Raw genomic sequence first — 22,542 nt, 5'->3', positions numbered from 1 at the left:
ATTGCTCTGAAGGTGGAGAGAACACCAGCCATAATTTAATGTTGAACAGTTAAAATGATTCAGTTAGACATGGTTGAAATGTTTTTTCATTTAATTCATTAATATGGTCATTAAGGGACTGACTAATTGACTTTTCCCCTGCTCTGATGAATAACACTGACATGCTTTTTTGACAGGGAAATGGATAGCGTGCTGTAGAGATGATGTTAACGAGCAGTCACAGAAGAGCAATGCCCAACACAACAAGGAATTCTGACTGAAGCCGCTGAAAAAACACATTACTGTGTTTGTATTCATTTAGTTTGGTCATATTACGGCACGGCAATCAGATCTGTAAACGACTGTCTGTTCAGTTTTAGCACTGCGGAGTGCAGACGTCTGATGAACCATTGGGCAGAGCTCTACTGCCCCCTTGTGATCAAAGAATGAAATATTCAACAAATAAACGGATGTAGTGTATAAAACAGCATAATCTCACTCACAATATTTCATTACAGATGGAAAGCTCAAGACCTGGGTGTACGGAGTAGCAGCAGGAGTGTTTGTTCTTCTCGTCTTTATCATGTCAATGACTTACTTAGCATGGTAATGTACCAACGCTTGCCTGATGATGTTGTGCACTTCCAGTTACATTTTCAGTCACATTAACATCATCATTAGTGATTTAATGGAGATCAGAATAGCATGCACTGAAGAGAGAAAAGTTCCATTGTGACTGAACATGAGGGTATAAGAGAACTTTGCAAAACTGAAAAGTATTTACGTTCCTTTTTGTCGAGTTTATTAATGGACAGGTATCATAAAAAGGTGAAAATTAATTTCTTCTATCCACATTTTTGTACAAATTTAATGAAAATTTAATGGGGATCTTCCTTCTCATTTTCCACCCCTCCACAAAGGAGTTCTGGAAATTGGCTGTGTAGTTTTTTTCAAGATTATGCTAATAAATCAACCAACCCACAAATGATGATCAAATGTTCAAACAAATAAATTAAAAACACACAATAAGGTACGACGCAAAGGGCCGTCATTAAAATATAATCATGATAAAAATGGAGAATCTGGAAAATAATTCCCTTGTGTGTTGGGAAGGTTGAGCTGGTAGGAAATACCAAGATGCAAAATGTTTGGAAGGACTAAAACTGGCTAACCAGACTAAAACCTTTCAATAATTATTCCTGGTTATACAGCCATGTAATGGCAGATTGTATAAAAAGAATTTACGAAGCCCCATTCATTGAAGTTGACACATTGCGTCAAATGTAAATAAAAACAGAACACAAGGATTTGTAAATATTTTTCAACCAACATTCAACTGAATACACTACAAAAATATTTCATGTTCAAACTGATTAAGATCACTTCTTTATTTTTTTTTCAAATGTTCTCATTTTGAATTCGATGCCTGCAACATGTTACATAAAATGTGTGACGGAAAGTATAACAGACTAGGAATGCGCTCGAATGCGTAACAAATAGTACCATTACATAGGCTAACAAGTTCATTGGAAACAGGCGAGTGCCATGAGTGCTTGTAAAAAGAGCACCCCGAAGCGGCTAGCTCAAACCGAGATGGACTGACGCAAAGTGGAAAAGTGTGCTGTGGTCTGACGAGTCCACACTGGACAAAGCGGAAAAGGATCAGGACAGGATTATTATTATCATTGCAGAAGTTTACAACCAGCATAACTTGCACATCTGCATATGTTACAACAGTGTGGCTTCGGAGTAAAATGGTGCGTGCATTAGACTTGCCTGGCTGTCTTACCTGCCTATTGAAAACGTGTGGCACATTATGAAACCCAAAAATATGATGACGGAGCCCCCAGATTGTTGAGAAAATGAAGTTGTACATCAAGCAAATATGATACAAACTTCAACAATTAGTGTCATCGGTTCCCTAACGCTTGTAGCTTGTTGGGAGTCTTTAATTGGAAAGGTGATATAACACAGTCGTAAACATGTAGTTCATTAAATTGAATATTGGTTCAAAAGGATCTGCAAATCAGGGTATTCATCCCAACTTCATTGAAATTGGGGTTTGTCAGTTATTGTAATAGACAAGTTGATCTCCATTACATCGCCGTCCATATTTAACTCAGTTGTTTTGGTTTTGTTATTCTTGTCTCCATGATCATTTCATCTTTCATTTTATGTTTTTTTTTTTTTTTTTCCCTTTCTCCACCTTCACCCTTCACATTCTCTATTTAGTCGTTATGGTTTTTGCCTTTGCCATGAGCCAAACTCCAAGTCCCCTGCAGATGGGGTGTACTGGATGGAGCCAAACAGCTACACAGTGCCTTACATCTGCCCTACCTGCCAGAACCTAGAACAGCAAGAGCTCTGCCAACTCCAGAAGCAACAGCAGCTATATGCCGTCCAACAACCTTCTCAACCATTGCAACAGCCGCAGCAGCATTCACTACAATGCTCCACACCTCACTTAGAAACTCTAATCACTTAACTCATTCACTGCCATTGACGTGTATAGAAGACAAAACATACATTCATTTGACCTGGACCAATGAATGAGTTAATCAGGGCCATCTATGTTACTCCCTGGCCGACTTTCATTTGTGTCCTCATTCCCTGTGATGCATCTTTAATCATTTCTTTTTCATCACTGGTGGTGGAGGTGAGCTTCCAATCAACATCATTTTGACTTCACTTCAAGCCTTTTGCGGACTTAACATAAATAGCCTTGCTGACTGGATTCAGGCTCTCGCTAGATATTGCCCCTATCATCTTTCAAAGTAGAGTTTTACAATTTTTTACAGACAAAGGAGACCATGAGAGTTAACTATTGTGTTTTTGCTGCCAAAAGACGCGCTGAATCAAAGGGCGAAGCACCAGTTGAGAGTGATAATTCTGTCTTTAATGCTTAGACTGGGCGCGCCGCACTACGAGGCGCATGCGCTAGCTCACACATGCCAGCTCTAGCTCGCGCGTGCCAGCACTCATGCGAATAAGGGATCGCTGTCAGATGCAGCATCTCAGAATGATGAAAGATGTCATGGCAACACATCTAACGCCAGGGGAGGGACGTCACTGGTCACCACACTTCTTAGAGTCACGGTTTCAAATCGAAAACAAAAATATCTCTGAACAGCATACAAGCAAACCATGAAACAAAGAAATAAAATGAACACAAAACGTGCATCTCTCATGCCATTCATCTCCCCAAAAGAAATAAATCAGGCCCAATGGTCGAGAGAGTTGTTTAGTCTTTGCAATACCCGTGTTGCATGACAAAGCGCCTCTTTTGTTTTGGGACTTTAAAGTGAGCCTTATGGTTGCGAAAATACGGTAATGCCGTAATAATATTTTAGATCACTAAGCCCAACAGTTCTTTTTTTTTTTAAAGCTAGTGTACAATCAATATGATTTTAGAGTTGTTCTGAGCTTGTTGAATATAATCGCCTAGAATGTATTCATTTATTTTTCTTGATTTATTTTTATCTTGCAGCAAGAAGCCAAAGAAACCACAGCGACGACAGATGAACAACAGACTGAAGCCACTGACACTGGCCTATGATGGAGACGCCGACATGTAGGAGTCTTTCCGATTACCATGCTGATCTACAGACATTTGCCCCCGCATGGAAAGCGTTGAAAGAAAACCTCAAAATGTCACAAATCAAAATCTGAGCTCATTAGCAGCTTTTTCTTCCTTGATGGTCTTCTTCTTGTTTCTGTTTCACAAAAGCCTTTATAACTTTATTTCACTTCCTACATCTGGAAGTTTGCCTTTCTCTGCTGTATTTGGATTTACATTACTCAGATTTTTTTTTCCCGGTAAGCACAAATCTTCAGTGGTACTTTTGTTCATTTTGTCACATATGAGTGGACTCTGTATGGGCCAAAAAGAGAAACTTAACCTGAACTTTACAGCAACTCTCTCTTTTGCCTGCCTCTTGCTTTTGTTGTTTTTCAGGCATCATTTTTGCACTATATTAGTGCAGCAAGTTCTACTCATCTCTCAAGACAAGCTGGTGTACATTGTGCTATTTCTTTTTTTTTTTTTGTTGGGCAGGGGGCCAAGACCTCCCAATGTTTTTGACTGCATATGATGGGATACTGTAAATATTTTTATTGTCTCTGAACATACCTTTCTAACCTGTACAGCTACTCTTCCCAAGCTCTGTGTGTTCAGTGAATCTCAAATGGTTTTGGCTTGTGGCTTATACTGATGAGTTCAATTTTGGATTATTGATACACTTAAGTGTCTTGATTCAAGCCACAGGGTATGGACACGTCATCAACAATTGTGTTATTGAATGGGGGACCAAAATCATACAAGATTCGGGCCTGTGTTCTGGTGATTGAATTTAGTTATAAATCTTAATTACGTCTAAAACTAATGCCAATAGACAATTATCATATTTCCTGTTATGCGTCCATGCATCGTTTCATCCGATGCCGTAGGATGCCTCGGATATTCTGATTTGGTCTGACTGCGTCCTGATTTAAATGTTCTCTCTCATGAATCTTTGACCTTTGGCTTGTTTTCAAATATTACAGGCCTATAATGCCTTATTTTAACGGCCTCATTTGATGGCTATTTTGGATGCTTGAGCATAAGTATGTTTCCAAAAGCCTTTGTATTTTATGAGAAAGTCTTCAGTAATGCTTGATGCCTATAAAATAGTTCTGGAAGTTCCACTCTTCACATCTTCAAGATACAGTACACATCTAGGAAGATTCATTCATGAATAAATGTATCCACGTAATCATCGGTTTTCTTCTTTGATACTGTACCATAATGGGTGAGCTTCAAGATGCAGTTGCAGATGTATTGCAGTTCATGGGAAATACCAACATTCAACTCTCGAGGATTGACATTCATTTGCAAAAGGATAAGATGTGTCGACATCTGTCAGTGCACTTGAAAGTACAGAAAGTATACAATGTATTCATTATCAATGCCGAAACATGTAATTGCCTGACTGTCCAATATTGTATGAAGCTATTTGCCAGTAAATTAATAGAATGTTTAATTTATGTTTCGTTTAATATGAGTTGTAAATAAACTGAAAAATACTTTTTAAATTATTCATGTACCATATTTTTCTTTCACTTTTGTACTGAAAAATTGAAGTAAAGAAAAATCAATCCAAGCTGAGTGAATGTGGGGATACAATTGATATGTGAAAAACAAAGTTGCAGATGAACTCTGTCCTTTCCTACTATTTGTATGTATTTGACTAATTGCTGATAATAAAGAAAGAGAAATATGATTGATTCTGGTTTCATGTTATGGGCGTCTGGATGGGTCCACGATGAAATGGCTTAATATTAGCTGCTATTATCGAGCAGGCTAGCCGCTATCTGAACCGCTTCTCCTCACGAGGGTTGTGGGAGTGCTGGAGGCGGGGTACACCCTGAACTGGTTGCCAGCCAATAGCAAGGCACACAAAGACAAACAACCATCCACGTTCACACTCATACCTTGGGACCATTTAGAGTGTTCAACCAACCTACCATGAATGTTTTTGGAATTTGGGAGGAAACCCGAGTACCCGGAGAAAACCCATTCAGAAACGGGGAGAGCTTGCAAACTCCACAAAGAAAGGTCGGAGCCGGAATCGAACCCTACACCTCTGTACTCTGAGGTCATCGTGCCGCCAATCCCCCCCCCCAAAAAAAAATACTAGTTGGTTTATCTTATATTGGTTGTATTAACCGGTAGATTGGTCTGAATTTTCGGTTAATTAGCAAAACATGAAATGAATGGATAAATGTATTAACCTGTAATTGTAATTCATACATTTAATTAACCAATGAACCCGAAACCCTAACTAGTGAAGGAAAAACTTTACTTTGTAGTTTTATTATAGAGTATATTATATTGTAGTTCATTGCTGGTTGAGCTGAAGCAACATGGTGGCCAACAGGCTAGCATGTCTTCCTGACAGTGCAGTTAGTAGGTTGGAATCCTGGCTCTGGCCCTCCTATGTCCTTTGCATATTTTCCATGTGTAGGTTTTCTGTCTATACCCTGTTTTCCTCCCATAATCATGCATGGTAAGTTAATTGAACACTCAAAATTGAGGGCCGTTCTTCTACGTGTACCGTATTTTCGCGAACATCAAACGCACTGTAAAGTCCCAAATCTTCCCCAAAACAAACAAGACGCCTTGTAATCCGACGTGCCTATCGTATAGACTGAGCTACTCTCTCAACCATTGATGCCCGATCCCCTTGGGGCATTCCAGAGTGCATGTTAGCACGCCCTGCTGGCCAAAGTTTGACATCTATTTCGAATTGACTGAAAAATACATTATGTCAATACGTTTTTTGGGTAATGGTGCATGAGAAAGCTGGACAAAGGGGCAGCTGTCCACGATGTCATAGTCTGTCTTATCATTCATGTTATTGCAAGAAAGATCCCAGGTTTAGACAACAGACTGCAATAAATAAAAACACGCCGCCCAAAGCACAATATTCACATTTCTCTCAACAGCCATGTGATTGGCTGAGGCTGAATGGAATTATTAAACAAAGAAATACAGCGCATCTTTTGGCCATAAAAATACGGTAACCCATAAAACCAAAGATTTTTTGTTTCATTTTTCATTTCTCTTAAGCTGTTGCAAATAAATCCACCAGCCTACATTTGTCTGTTAGCTGTACAAATTATTGACACGACTTATTCCAAAACAAATTTTATTTCTTTAATTCCTCATTTAGCATAATACACTGTGACACAAAAGAGGTTATGATTCATTGGGACACTCATAAACATCCAAATTCATCCAGTTCCAGACCTGTTCCACGGGGCAATCCTGTCTTCAGGCTTCTACACACCACACTGCCATCGGCCTAGAGGTTGGCATGTCGGACCAAAAAAATGACGGCAACTACGGCTTTTCTGTACTTGCGTGAGTAGTACCCCTCCATGCCATCATTGCGTAGCCTTGGACGGACGAACAGCGGTCTTTTGTCATTGAGTAATTATTTCGTCTATGCTATCCTCAGTTTTCGGCTTTTGCCACTTCTTGTCAATTGCATTGACTTGCGAGCTAACAGCAAATCACAGTGCTTATTTAACCCGACAGGCCGACCCAACAACTGCTCCGACTTTAAAATGTGGCTTGCTACACCAAACAGACGGCGTGTACTGACTTTCCGAGGGTGGAACGGTATGATGAGGCCCTTAGACAATTTATTTTGATTTCATGCTTGGTTTGTGCTCAGCCTCCTGAATTTTTCACATTAGACAGACATGCGTTTCTGAATCTTTTCTAATCAAATTATCACAGGTCAAGTACCTTTACATGGTACAAACAACAAATAAACTGAAACGTATATTGGCTCATGAGAGGTTTAGTTTACACAGGTGACCATCTCTGTGCCGTATATCTGCTTATCCTGAGCGGCATGCCTTCTCCATTTCCATATTATGAAGGTTGCCAGGGAGAGACAAAACAGTGACAGCAGAACCACGGGCACCAGAAAAATTGGCCTGCGGAAACATTGAAATGCTGCAGAATTAAACCCAATGCGGCCAGCCTGTAAGCGATACGCAGCCACTTTCCGGCTGTACAGGATGCCATTGATGAGTTCCGAGGAGCTACATGTGTACAAGCCGGCATCCAATTCATCAATGTTCATAATAATGAGACCGTGGCTGTAAATGTGGTACTTGTTTGTGGAGTTAAGTGTTTCATTGTCTAACCACCACAGGACCTGTGCATGATTGTTGGTAGCCTGGCAGGTCAGCTGCATGTTTATCCCTGGAACCAAAGCGTAGTTCACCACTGGTACAGGATCTAAAAATGGAACACCAACATCTTTGTTTTTGGAGAAATTTGAAGATAGAAAGACTATATAACGGTAGTAAAGTCAAACATTTTTTCTAGTCACGACTACCGTGTAACATTTATGTATCTGAAGCAAATATTGCTCCGATTAGTGGTTTGGCTTTGACATGAGTGTGGCTCCTTGCAATTCAAAGACTTCGCTGTATGTAGAGAAAATGTTTAATGTTCACCTAGATCGGTGGCTGCCAACTGATGGGTGGGGAAAATGTCAGGCCACTATTATCAAAATTAGTGTGATTGTGACAATAATTGAGCAAAAATCTGATGCGTTCTCGAGACCCACTATTTGTATCAAGCCATCAAAATAGTGGATCGCCATAAAATACAAAAATCATCAGCCGTATTTTGCCAGTTAACTGACACATAGCTCTGGGATGTGGCGTCTCACACATAAAATAATTTACATACCGGGTATGGGACATCTGGAGACATCGTCCAAACTCTGTATTGCATTAGACTCAGCGGACAATGAGGACAAGCCACGGATGGATTCGCAGCGATTATTAAATAAGTTCCAGGCACAATAGGGATCTCTGGCCAGGATGCAGTCCATGCATATGTCATGGCGACTGCAATCACTGACTGGCACCTGGACCACACTGACATCTGACCCCACAAACAGCTGGCCCTGTGTTTGCACATTAAGACGCACAATGGCCCATCAGTAGCCAACAAGAAAGGTTGTGACTTAGCAAACATTTGGGACTTGTCATGTACTGCACCTTGCTGGATAACAGATGCAGTGTCCGGATGTGTTCATTTTTGTAAACTTGAATCTCCTCAATGATGTACGACTCTCCTTTGTCGATGACGGCCTTCTGAATAAATCCATTCTCTAGCGGGAGACAATGAAGAGTTCAGGACAGCCAACTACTTAGTTTTCTTGAGAAAATAATGTCATGGCAAATGTACCTCAGTTGCCTTGTTTGTTAGTGTAAGATGATTTATTTTCACTAGGATGTCTATATTTGTATAGATCTATTTTATTTCTTATTTAGGGGAGGGATATGGAGTATAAAAAGGAACGAGCGAGCGAGTGGGACGCGTCAGGTGGAGTGAGCCGACTGGCGAATATAAGTCTTGTGGAGCTAAAAATCAAAATATCATGTTTGACCAGGTATTAGTGAGCTAAATTAGTGAATTTAATACTTGTCTTTGCGGTCTTTCCTGCAAAGGAAGGAAGAAATTAGATGTCATAGTTGTGCCTCAAGTCAAGTCTTCGCGTAGCAAACGGTACGTGTAGCTGTCAGGTTTAATTACCTGAGCTTTTTAAAGCAGCCATTCTGTATTTGTCCCTGAATTTTTCAAGCAGTCCTCAAATCCAGATGTAATGAAATAATCTTCAGACTTGTGTCCCTACATTTTTTTAAATAAACAGGCAAGATTTGTCAAGTCATGTAATTTTAAGTCCACGACGAGTTGAGTCATTTATCGAGTTTACCCAAGAAATCGAAAAAATTGGGATCGTTGCTACTTTCGTTTGTTTTCACCAGCTTTGCTGTGGTGTTGAGTTGTCACTTTTCGAGTTCTTCTGTCCTCTTTACACCTTTGTCAGTCGGTTATAATTCAAACTGGTGACAATAAGTTGGCACCACGGATCAAGTCATTCATTCTTCAACATGCTTATCATCTGTTGGGTCGCGGGTGTGCTGGGGTCTAACCCAGCTGAAAAAGGAAGGTCACACCCTGAACTGGTCGCCATCACAGTCAATATACGGTACGACAAAAAAGTATTCTTTACTGAAAAAGTACATTTTGAATGGTAGTATAAGTATGGCTAATCAGAGACTTACCAGTGCCAATGAACATGACCTCACGTCTCTGTCCATCCAGTGCAGTCACACTTTCTACAACTATCTGGCTCAGCAAGGCACCCTCTTTGATCAGCAGAGGTGTATCAGGGTTGCCCAACTTATACCGCAGCGGTCTGATTGAATCGATGATTTCTAATTGACAGGTCTTGGACTGAGGGAACAAATACACACTTTCTTGAAACATGATTCATCATTAGGTTCAATTAGAATCTAAATGCATTTTTCTAAGATAATGTTGTCGGGGCCATGCACAAGCTTATATAAGACTTTCTGGCCTTAGGGGTATTGGCAAAAGATGATGATCATTAATAAAAACATTGTTGGTTGACTGTGCTTTCAACTTCACAGCCTGATAGAGTGAACCATAGTCCTAACTTTGGGTAAAAAATCTGACGAGGCAAGGGCTACAGACTTTGTGAATCACGGAAAGGTCAGAAGTGGCCCTGAGCCCAGTGAAGCACACAACCTTTACAGACATTGAAAAAAAGAGGGAACTTTCCACAGATTATGAATTTCCTCTCATCCCGTTGGCGTAGTCCATTTTCACTAACAAGCGCAATGCATTTTCTATTAAAATTATTAATATATTATCTTGCATTTTCAATTTTCCCATTTGTTTTAGAGTAAACTGAAAATCACCCACTTAAATGACCACAGCATGTGTAACAGGGGAGGGAATACGAGAAGTCGGTCGTGATGCCAAATTGAGAGAAATACCAACACCTCTCCATTCGGATTTCCACACGCGTACACACAACAGCTAAGCATATTGTTGTTTGAACCTATTCTAAAACAAATAAAGCAAAAGTCTTACTCGATGGAATAATTATGATAATGAATTTAGGTGTGAATCACTTGTGGCATTCAAATGGTTTAAAAATGCAGAGCTACTCAATTATATATGTAAGTGTTGCTCGCAACTCTTAGATTTGAAAATAATAATTTATAGTTTGTTCGTAAAAACTTGGGTAATTTTGCTGGAAATTAATACATAATTTTATGTGTTGATAGGTGATGTGTTATTTAAATGTAATAAGAAGGGAACATGTTAATATGTTAAATAATGTCACATAGTTTTCATGTCCAGAACTTTTATTTCTTATGTCGGTATTACGGAATGTTTAGAGTCAAGGACATTAATTGTAACTCAACTGCGCATGTCCACCTGTTAATGCTAATGCTCGTGCTTCAAGTTAGATTGGCGTCAAAGGACACTAAAAGAAGACAAAGGAACTTTTTCATGGATTATCGTACATTTTACCTCTTTTCACGGCAAGCGCCCTACGAAGTATGTATTTATTGTGCTTTTGTTTACTTTGTCGACAGTATGCGTCTCATTTGCACTGTTGTATTGCATTATAAATGTAGCTCACACGGTGTGTGCAAGTTCCGTGATGGCGTGTGCAAGTCCTGTGCAATTCATGACCACCGCAGAAGATGTGAAAGGAATAAATGCCCGTTCTCAAGAACCGCCTGTGTCAGTGTTGCTGTGAAGAGAGCTACAATATAAATCAAGTATAAATATGATCAACATTCATATACAAATTTTGTTATTGTATAAACCTGGTGCAGAAGTATATTTTCGATTATGGCATACTTTTTTGAGAATAAAAATTATCTACCGGTGTTCTGCCAAAATGCCCTACCCGTACGAATCGTCCTACTAGGGGCTGATTTGAAAGCCTGATCTGTCAAAATGTCCTACCCATGCGAAACTTCCTACCAGAGGCTAATTTGGCAGCAGAGTTCTACCGTGTGCTTTTAGATCATCTTGTTTACATGCAGAATTAAAGAAAATATTTTTGTAAAATACACGTAGATACAAGCAAGTAGGACGTCCTGACAGTTTAATTTATATATGTATATGCACAGATATGTTTACAGACAACTTTTACTGGCGATATCAAACGAGTGTTGCATACATACTGCGTGAGTAAGGTGCTCAACACACGTCAGTGTATTTTGAAGCAGAGAAAAATTCAAATAAGACTCAATGAAAACAAAAATATTAAATAATCCCCACTTTTAAATGAACAAACGACAGGTAGGACAAAAAGCTCCAAACCCACGAAATCGTTGTCGTCATTGGTAGGACGTCTCGATGGGTAGGAAGGAATTTCATTTCAGAACATCAGTGTCATGAATTATTTAATATGTAAGCAAAGGGGTAGGACTAGATAATAAGCGTTCTTCCTTCTTCTTCATACTCTCTTTGAACTTGTAAACCAAGTTGACATCTACTGATGATTTTCCTTCTCTTTCTTCCAATTTTTGTTTTTATCATGTAATGTGCTTATATGTTCAATAAATCAACAAGTCTTCAGATCTACACGTTAATCTCACATTTTTTGCGCACACAGATTTTGATGATTGATTAAGGTAATGTATTTGTGTAGCTATCTTTGATCAATATTGCACAGCGCTAGACAATTTAAAATGCTCAATGTCTTTCTGCATTATCGCACGTTCCAAGTTGTATCAAAATTACTTTAAGATGATTCTGATTATTGACTGGACAGTAGTCAAGATATTTGGAGCTTGATCTGATACTTGCTGGTTGTAAATATTTTTTTTTTTGTTCTATGCGCTTGAATAAAGTGAGTCCTTCAACAATAAGCACCTCGTCAAAGCAGAAGGGCTTGATATACTTTATTTAAGCCTAATGTAAAACATAAACAAAACATTCGTACTCACGTGCTGAGCCATGCACGGTAGGCTTTCGTGCAAGACTTTGCGAATGGAATCCATGTCGTACACGCATACAGTCGATACTCGATCCCTGGAAACACCAAATAACAATGCTTTTGAAACATCGCCATGCTGGCTCCTTAAAATGTTACACTGGATAAACCTGACTTAAATGCTTATATTTACAGCGGTGAAGTGAAGACGACATAGAATTGACTCTCCGTCGTGAGCTCATGCTTCAACAGGAAGGCGCTCTGCACAATGGGGGTCGTTTTATGATCAGGTAGCGGGCAATCCAGTGCTGCTTTTTGAAGCCACATATCGTGCCAATCAGAATGCGTGGGATCATTCTTCTAAATGAAAACGACAGTTGATTATACTGTATGTCAACCAGTTTTAATGAAGAATTTTTATAAACTATTCAAAAATACCAGGCCGAGATGAATCACTCGCGAACCTCGAACCATCTTTTTACAGTCCATCTCAGAGAATAATAAATACAACCCAGAATCTTGGACGTCCATGTAGACAAAGTTAGGCTCTAAAATGACAGAAAGACAAAGATGATAAAATAGACTAGTGTAGTGGAACATGTGCCTGTAGAAACAAATTCACTAAATTAGAACCGTGTTTGTTGTTTCCTTCGAAATTAGTATATCCTGAGTTTTTACTTGATTGGGATTGACAGCATTTTCTAAAATTTTAAAGCTCACAAAGTGTCCAAATAATCCGACAATGTAAAGACCTTGTTAGATGGAATATTCATCGTTTATATTACACAATGTTCGTAATGTGTGGAGTAGTCACAGTGGCACTGCATTTATTGTCAAGAATATAAACCCTGAAATGCGGACTTTCTGAAGGCCAGAATCAAAGCATCTTGGGCTGTACTACCACCTGAATCATGATGTAAAGTCAACTTTGGTTGATATCTTGATTACAAATATAACGATTATCAGAAAGCAGAAAGCTCTTTATTGTCATTGTACTTAGTGTGCAGCGAGATTAGAGCGCTCCCCTCTCCAGTGCACCCATCCATCAATTATCTGTACCGCTTCTCTTGACTAGGGTCACGGGCTCTCCAGTGCAATACAACAATAATTTAATTAAATATATAAATTAGATTAGAGATTAAATAATTAAATAGAAAATAAATATGAAATCTGCGCCGATATTAGGCATTTGGACCAATATCGGCCTTATTTTTTTTATTTAAATCTGATCTGAACCATTTAAAACTGGGTTAACTCGAATTAACTATTGATTTAAAATTTCAGTTAAGTTAATGAGATTCTACTGAACCTGGGAACACTCCACACCTTTTGTTTGAAATCAAAGCAAAGACAAGTGAAATTTTAACATTTGTGATTTTGAAATTTATGAGAATTTTATTTACACTGAAAAAATACAGGGAGTAACTTTTAAAGATATGCTGATGGCCCTGGGAGCTTGATGAACTTTGTTGGAATATTATAAAAAAGTAAAATACAAAAAATAAATTAAAAAAAATCCACAAATCTGAAAAATTCTTCAGTAAACATATCGCTTTCCTGTGAAATACCCAATTGTCCATTTATTAAGTTTTTTAAGTGAATGGGGTTTCTACGTTACATCCCACCTAGCATGGAATTTGAAAAAAAGAATTGAGTTGGGCATATGTGTTTTTCACAGGAGAGTGATGTTAAGATTTTTATTTTGATAGATTTTGACATCATTATTTTGCTTTTACTAAACATGACTATTGTCTTCAAATATTGGTTATCTGCCTCCTTGACTACTAATAATCAGCATTGGTCCTGAAAAAAATATATCAATCTATCTCTAGATCAGGGGTGGGCAAACTTTTTGATTGGTGGGCCACAATGGGCTCTAAAATTTGACAGAGGGGCTGGACCAGATGGATGGAGTGTTTTGGTAACCTCACGCCATCGGAGAAAAAAAACACATTTAATTTTAAATGAAAATGAACAAAAGCATGACAACAAAATATCTGTCTTTGACACACCACAATACTTAGAAAATAAAATATTAACAAGGTTGATTCATTTCATTTTTTTCACGTTCCACGGGCCAGATTAAAACGTTTAACAAGGCCGCATGTGGCCCCCGGGCCGTAGTTTGCCCACACATGCTCTAGATATTGGAGTATTACAAGGTGGGAAAAAAAACAAGGATCGTAGGGTCATGCAGTGACGTGAAGCAGGGAGCCTTACAGGGAAGCTCGAGCTATTGGCTCGCATGATACTTGCTCAACAACTAACATTTAACATTTCTGCATATAATTGGGGAAAAAAGACCACAATGCACATTGGGTTACTTGACTTGGCTCAATTTGCTGTGACGTGCTGGGCCGTTTGTAATATTACGGCGATGCTTCATTCCAGCACTGCGCCGCACAGCACACATTTTTTTTTAAATTTAAGCATAGGAGTTGATTCAGTACGTTTACAGTTCACGGTATTTTATTGGACCTGTACTTGTTTACAGAGAGCAATTATTTTTGATGCATCTGCTGTTTAAAAGACAAAGAGGACTTACCTGTCGTCCATTCAGTTATAGTAGTAAGACGACCAGTGTAAAAACTGGCATGCATTAGCACATGTTGAACCGTATTGTCTGTCCCAGGAGGTGAAAGTCTGTGTCTCACCATTGCAGCGTAAAGACTGTCTCCTGTTGGACACATACAGAAGGCCCAATTTTCATACCCAGAATAAGTCTTGCACAATGTTTAACTGTGTGCATCGGTGGAGTTTTTCTTTTCATATTTTCATAGACAGGTGCAGGTAGAAAGGGGGATTTGCCCAGTTACGATGGTGAACACAGAAGACTTGCTTCCTGGCCGATCAAAGCAGATGCACTCATTCCCTATATCAGGGGTGTCAAACTCCAGTCCTCGAGGGCCGGTGTCCTGCATGTTTTCCATCTCTCCCAGGTGCAACCCACCTGATTCAAATGAGCAGGATACTTATCAGGCTTCTTCAGAGCTTGCTGATGAGCTGATCATTTGAATCAGGTGGGTTGCAGCCGGGAGAGATTGAAAGCATGCAGGAAAGCGGCCCTCCAGGACTGGATCTTGACACCCCTGCCCTATATATTCAATTGCCAGAGGGCCTCACACTCAGTCTTTGGACATAGTGAATATTTTAAACACTCACTGGAGTTCATGCAGATGACTGACGAGTCGAATATATGTTTTTAAGGAATTGCAAAATCTTCATTCGCAGATGATGGTATGGTGGCCTTCGATCCGTTGGAATGCCCAGCATGGTATGTCAAATTCCCAAACATGCTAAACTACATTTTCCATGGCACAAAAATGAAAATGCGCTTGTCTATGAAAATACGGCCCATAGAATCAATTACTGTAAGTGAATTCATATAGCTTTGCAAAAATGTGACCAGTTCATAATTCTTGAATGTAATCATTTTGTCATATTTTGTGCTGGTCCAACAAAGCAGCAATCCCAAATACTCACCAACCAAGATGGAAGCTAATCCTTCATGTGCGGAATGTGAAGCAGGCTCACCAAACAAATGTTGGACTCCTTCTTCCAACATACCGTTCTTGTTGTCGTACATCTGAAGCACAAATCATAAAATATAAGACTTATTTCCCTAAACAACCTAATATTGATTTTGGTATAGTTTTGTAATGCCTCGTGCAAATGCTGACAAACATGTTATTCTGCATCAACATTTGATTTTCCGCCTACTTTTTTGCCCTTCCACCAATTCGAGCAATCAAAAATTCCTTGAGCTCGTGACCTAACTTTCGAGTTTTTTGACATACGGCCGATTGGTTGTTATTTTCCTCTGACCCTTGAGCATGACCTTGACAACTCAATATGGTGCTAAGTGTCAGTTAACCACACAATGGGCATGAGATTGGCAGATCAAATTTGTTACAAGCAAACAATACAGAAACGGTGCTGCAACACATATAACCATATAACATATAACAATGCTCACAAGTAAGTATCTCCAACGTGCCTTATAGCCCATCGTGTTAGCTGTGTTGGAACACTTTTACTGATTTAAAATCAATTCTATTATTATACTGATGTAATTCTTTGGTTATCGTGGTTTGATTGCTCATGTCTGGAGGTATGATGGTCGAAGCGCACCATACGAGGAAATCATTAAGCACAAGTGCATCATATTCAAGTAGAGAAATGCACTATTTTCTAAGCTAATAACTTGAGGAGACAGCAAAAGAGAACATTGTTTTTTCTTGGAATAGTTATTCAAGAGTTAATATTGTAACATTCGATCCATTCAAGCGGCCTTTCTTTCACGAGAGTCATGGGGGTCCTGGAGCCTATCCCAGCTGTCTTCGGGCAATAGGCGGGATACAACCTGAACGTTTTGCCTGCCAATCGCAGGGCACACATAGACGAACAACCATCCAAGCTCACAATCATACTTTTACTTTCATTTAAAATTAAATGTATTTTTTTTTTCTCCAATGAGGTGAGGTTACCAAAACACTCCATCCATCTGCTCCTTCTGTCAAATTTTACAACCCATTGTGGCCCACCAATAAAAAAGTTTGCCTACCCCTGATTTAGAGGGTTCAAATAAACCTGCCATGAATGTCTTTGAAATGAGGGAGGAAACCGGATTACCGGGAGAAAACCTACACTGGCACAGGGAGAACATGCAAACTCCACACAAGAAGGCCGGAGCCAGAAACAAACCTCGCTCATCTGAACTGTGAGGTCATCGTGTTAACCACCGTGCCATCAGATTATAATATTGATTTGTTCAAAACAGTTCTAATATTTACATTTATGTTGTTGTAATTGTAGACAAGGTCGTTCCAACTATGTACTTATTATTTAAAAGGGGAAATTAAACCTCCAAAAAATTGTCAAAATATATATTTTTTTTATGCGCCTTCACTCGTCTAAACATAGTATTTTGATTGATATTGCATTTGTGAATATGAGTTTTTAGCCATCTCTGGGGGCAGATGTATTGGTCAAATAATTTTCGGGGTAGATTTTGCCTTGAAACCCCTGCAGTCTCCATCCAATTAATGCAAGCCAATGATTTACACGTCTTCACAAACGTACGAATTTTCAACTTACCCAAAATTTGCAGTTGCGTAATTTTGAGCTACACGCCAAGATTTTGTTTTCCTTCACTCTGTGGAGGATCCGAATATAATTGACACAGTCCTGTTGAAACAAGAACCAGTATACAGCAGAATCAACGCTCAAACAGCTCTAGCTGTACAAGTATGCCTAAATACAACTTATATCTGCACAAATAACCAAAAGAATTTATCACACACCTTTTCGTCTGGAACTTCCATTTTGCATACATCTGTATTATATAATGGCCATTTTGCCTGCATCAACACAAACAAAGCGTCAAAGCATAAAATTGTGAAATTGACCAGTTTTGTACTTTCTTGATTGAGTAAGTAAAATCACATTGAGAAAATAATTATTTGTACTTATTTTCTGTGCTTAATCTGATTTTCCAAGTACAGTAGCTTTGGTACTTGGATCATATGCAGTTATACGTAAATAATGAGTCAATTGAAATATATATTGCACATAATAGTGAAAGAAAAATAACTGGATTTTTTTTTTAAGTACTTGTAAAGTTAAAATATATTTATATGAAAAACAATAAAATGGAATGAACGTTTTATTATATTAAACAGGCTGAAAACATCGTTACTAGCAATACTGTGATTGGAGTTCACGTTTTACGTGTAAATTTTCTTTTTGCTATTCACTTATTCAATTTGAGAGTTGCTGTTATATTAACAATCCATTCCGTCTGTGCATTTCTGAGGTAACAGATGGTCAGCACAAGTGGGTGTGTCCAGTATGATGATTGAAATCTTAAAAGCCACGCCCTCTTTTGGATTGCAAATCAAATTAGAGGCACAAGATGGATCCAGAGAAGGCTTTTTTTTTTTTTTTTAACAGATCACTTTATTAAGACACTACTCTCATCTTATATTGACGTTTGTGGAAATATGACACAGTAAATAAAAAATTGACAGATAATTTTATTAATACACTACTCTCATCTTAAAAAAACGGCCATATGAGACGATTTTTCTGGTGTATTTTGCCACAAAAATGATTGTGTTAAATATTTTGTAGTGCCCCAGCCAAATAAAAACACCAACTTCTTTGGTTCAAAATTTCTCCGTTTATTCTAAAAAGACACATACAGTACAACTCTGTATGTAAAATTGTTATCATATAATTTAGCACTTTTTTATTTATTTATTTTGACATCTCTTTTTTATGCAATTTTGTTCTGCTCTGCATAATTTATCTTGCAACTGTGTTCAGTGATTTTTTTCTTTGTCTAGTCTGTATAGAACTGCTATGCAATTGAGATGTTATTTATTTATTTATTTTTTTGTTAGATTTTTAATTGAGCAGTTATCAAAACTACAGTAATGTTTTTTTTTCTTTTGTACTATTCAATCAGCATGCAATGCATGTTACATTTCAGAAGGTTAACATCTAATCTCTCTTGAACTTGGTGCATAATTACTTTTTGGATAATTACTAGAATACTTTGGCAGCTCTAAAACATTGCACTCACAGAAGCCTTCATGACAGAAATGTCATTGATGTCCAGGGCGAAAATAGCCTCTGTGGCTGCCACGATCAGCACTCCCAGATCCTCCATAATCTGCATGGTGTTGTAGTTGTAAATCCCATCCTCGCGGAATGTTGTAAGATCTGAATAGACATATAACATCTGAATTAGCTATTTTTCTTTGGCTTTTATTCTCATCTCAGTACAGCTGTGACTCGATATCATGCAGGTATGGCAAACCTACATGGGCTACAATAACAGTCAGAGGATATACATTTTTCCATCATTTGTGTAATAAAAATAATTTTCTTATTTTGTAATTTTTAATATTATGTTTGATATATATTATATAAGATTCTTCAGTCTACATGTATTGCACCACCATTTGTGTTGGGACATTTTGCATTGCTTGTTAGCATTAGGCTAAACGAACAATAAAGCAGCGGCAATGCTGATTATTTTAAGAACAATGTTCCAAATGTAGGCTCATTAACTAAAAAAAAAAAGGGGGGGGGGATTTATTTGATTATTTTAAAAACAGTGTTATCTGATTATTTAAAAATAAATAAATAAAAAATATATAAATAAAACATTTTATAAAAAAAATTAAAAACAGTGTTCCAAATGACAGCTCATTATCAAAAAAAAAATAAACGGGGGATTTATTTGATTATTTTAAAAACAATGTTATCCGAATATTTGTAAATAAATAAATACATTTAAAACTATATATAAATAAAAAATTAAATATATTAAAAAAAATTAAAAACCGGTGTTCGAAATGACGGCTCATTATCTAAAAAAAAAACAAAAAACGGGGGATTTATGTCAAGGCACCACTGCCGTGCACACCGTTTTTAGTAGTTATTCCTACTGGTTTTGACCATGTAACCAGTGCTTTTTTTATTCCCTGAAATTAATTCAGTAACAAAGAAATCAATACTGCTACTGCACATATTAACTATTGCACATGTTAACAATAGTTAACATGTGAACGATGACATTCGGCTTTGATAGCATGTTGAGTGCTTTTTAGCCAAAGATGGTAAACTTACTGTGAGCTATCAAAGTCATCCTATTATATACATTTCATTAAAAGATTAAAAAAATAATAACGGTTCACGCTCAATATCTTAAGAAATATTTAAGGCAGTACAGTTATCTGTACTTTCTACTTTTACGTTAAAACGGGCATGTCGCTGTTTTTCCACTTTTGTGGATGGTGACACTACGCAGATTGAAGTGGGAATAAAGCCAACAGAAAACTATCGATTCCTTTTTATAGTATGAATACAATATTGTAAATCAAAATTAAAAAATGTGACAAGACCACATTAACTGTGCCATTAAATATATATATATTATAATGTTTATATGCTCAAATAAGTGCTAGTTCATCAAAGTGGGGAAATTATTTCGTTTGGTATCCAAGTCAAACAGGTAGTACAAAAATGGCCTCTTTTCACATGTCACACTCTACACTATTTGACTTTGGGATTTGAATCAGTATCTTTTTTACAAAAATATGTAGTAATTATATGTGAGCGTAACAACTTATTACACAATGACTTCTCATCATGTACACAGAAAAGCATACACTACGAAGACTTACTTGGATAGGGCACAGTGTTTCGTGGGGTACAAAACTGAGTGATGGGTTCGCAAAATGAAGCATAAAGCATCAGTCCGCTTAAAATCCTCAGCACGAACACAGGCGACATCTCTCAAGCGTTCTTGGATGTTCCCCAGTATCCTCGAATGACAAGGAAGATAGCAGAGCTTTTAACAAGCTTTGACCTTTCAATTCTTTACCCGACCAACCAATCAAGAGGTCAGCATTAATTATGTCACACTGTGAAGCTTTGAAATGCTCTCACCAATGAAAGCAGTTTACATCGAGCGTTTTGTCTACCTTGGAGCGGCGATGGTCGAGTCGAGGCTAAATAGAAATAATCAATTTCAGGAATTGCTTGGCTGAATCTTAGTTAACTTTAGAAACGTACATACAGTATATTAAAAAAATGACATTGGCTGCCTGGTTTGTTAAAATTAGGGCTGTCAAAGTTAAAGCAATAACTATGGAGATTAATTACAATTTTATAATGGACTAAAAATAATCAACTCAGTTAATTCAGTTTTATTTACTTCCTATAGCAGCTGACCTCTCTGTTCACTGTATAGTCAAACTTAGAGGAGAGTTTCTGTCGCAAAGACTGGACTTTTAGATAGTTTTACTTTTCAAATTTGCTCGACGGCTCATTGGAGAAATCCAAAATAATTTGCACACTTGGCAAAGCCAAATTCAAATACCTTATTGGTTGTACATCTTTAGTGTATCGTTCAACTGTTTTTCCATTATTTTACAGGAAAAGAATCATATTCAAAGATCAAAGAAAACTACAACAGTCTGAGTTTGAAATATACTTTTATATTTTCTTTCCACATTAATTACAAGATTTTACTCAAGTAAATATCGTTTGCATGCTTAGTAAAAAATTGTAATCCAAAAACAGGATTAATCGTGATCAATTATGTCAATTTTTCCGTGTTTGCAAGTTAAAAAAATGAAATCACTTGACAGCTCTAAAAATTATTTGACATGATTTTTTTCCTCACTGTCTGTTCCAAAATCAGACCTAACCTTTGTTTTTTGTTAACTCAGTTAAGATTAGCAATTTGTATTTGCTAGTGTGACAATCTGTATTTGTGGACTTCAATATTGCTTTGAATACATTTGTTTCAAGTTATGTCTTGTTTTTGGGTGTTTTGTCCAGTCTTGCTCGTTAGTCATCAACCTGGTCCCGTTTTCCAATGAGCTCCCGCAGCCACTCGTGTTTTGTCCATGTGTTCCTCGTTGTCAGTTTGCTTGTATTTGGTTCCATGGTTTCTTTCACACCTTGTCTGTTTGTTGTTTGCCATGAATCCATGCCCTTTGTTTGTTCCCTTGGGTCTCATATTTGTTAACTTTGTACTTTTGAACTGTTGATAATGGGTTTTTTTTTATTAAGACATCGTTTCATTACTTTCTTCAAAGTTCAAAGTTTACATTTTTATATAAATATATTTTTTTATATTTTATCATCAGGACCTTGATGTTTACACGCATTGTGTACTGGACTACATCAAGTTCTGCATGGAAACTGTGTCCCTAAACAGGACCATACGGACCTTCCCAAATGCGAAGTCCTGGATGTCCAGCCAGGTCCGCTCTCTCCTCAAGGCCCGTGACGCTGCCTTCAGGTCAGGCGACAAAGCCCAGTCCAGGGTGGCTCGTGCTAACCTGAGCAAAGTCATCAAGCTAGCCAAGGCAAACTACAAGAGGAGGCTGGAGTCCCACCTTGCCAGCAACAGACCACGGGAGGTGTGGCAGGGTCTACGGAGCATCACCAACTTCCGTGGCGGCAGCACGACCTCTGTAGACCCGAGTGCATCGCTGGCAGAGGAGCTTAACTGCTTCTTCGCTCGCTTTGACTCGCCCCAACCGTCACACCCCGCACCTCGCCTCAACCCCCCCCCTCACTCACCGTAGAGGAACACGATGTGAGGCGCGCGCTCCTGGCTATTAACCCCAGGAAGCTACTGGACCCGACGGAATACCAGGCAAGGTCCTCAGAGCATGTGCCCGCCAACTGTCACATGTTT

The 22,542-nt window shown here is 38.2% G+C and overlaps 2 protein-coding genes across 2 annotated transcripts in view; one reads left to right on the top strand and one right to left on the bottom strand.

Annotated features, from left to right (window-relative positions):
- The window catches only part of LOC148321116 (thrombospondin type-1 domain-containing protein 7A-like), a 70,450-nt gene extending 65,242 nt beyond the window's left edge, over positions 1-5,208 (top strand). The window contains exons 27-28 of the mRNA XM_088318907.1: positions 498-585; positions 2,212-5,208. Coding sequence (XP_088175033.1) covers positions 498-585; positions 2,212-2,464 — 341 coding nt within the window. The 3' untranslated portion in view covers positions 2,465-5,208. The remainder of the gene's footprint in view (positions 1-497; positions 586-2,211) is intronic.
- Positions 5,209-7,325: 2,117 nt separating this feature from the next.
- Positions 7,326-20,621, bottom strand: LOC148321115 (semaphorin-4E-like). Its single transcript, XM_088318285.1, has 13 exons — positions 20,513-20,621; positions 18,904-19,043; positions 17,621-17,677; positions 17,415-17,504; positions 15,852-15,903; positions 14,863-14,994; positions 12,756-12,865; positions 12,511-12,578; positions 12,331-12,415; positions 9,616-9,787; positions 8,545-8,657; positions 8,231-8,450; positions 7,326-7,771 (listed from the first exon to the last, which is right to left on the bottom strand). The coding sequence occupies exons 1-13, from the start codon at positions 20,619-20,621 to the stop codon at positions 7,326-7,328; spliced, it is 1,794 nt and encodes a 597-aa protein (XP_088174411.1).
- Between the last annotated feature and the right edge of the window lie 1,921 nt (positions 20,622-22,542).

The sequence above is a fragment of the Idiotropiscis lumnitzeri genome, chromosome 16 (genome assembly GCF_059441095.1).
Source record: "Idiotropiscis lumnitzeri isolate Australia: NSW breed Sydney's pygmy pipehorse chromosome 16, RoL_Ilum_1.0, whole genome shotgun sequence".
Taxonomy (NCBI): Eukaryota; Metazoa; Chordata; class Actinopteri; order Syngnathiformes; family Syngnathidae; genus Idiotropiscis; species Idiotropiscis lumnitzeri.
Note: the sequence above shows the minus strand (reverse complement) of the source record. Positions and strands in the feature narration are given on the sequence as shown.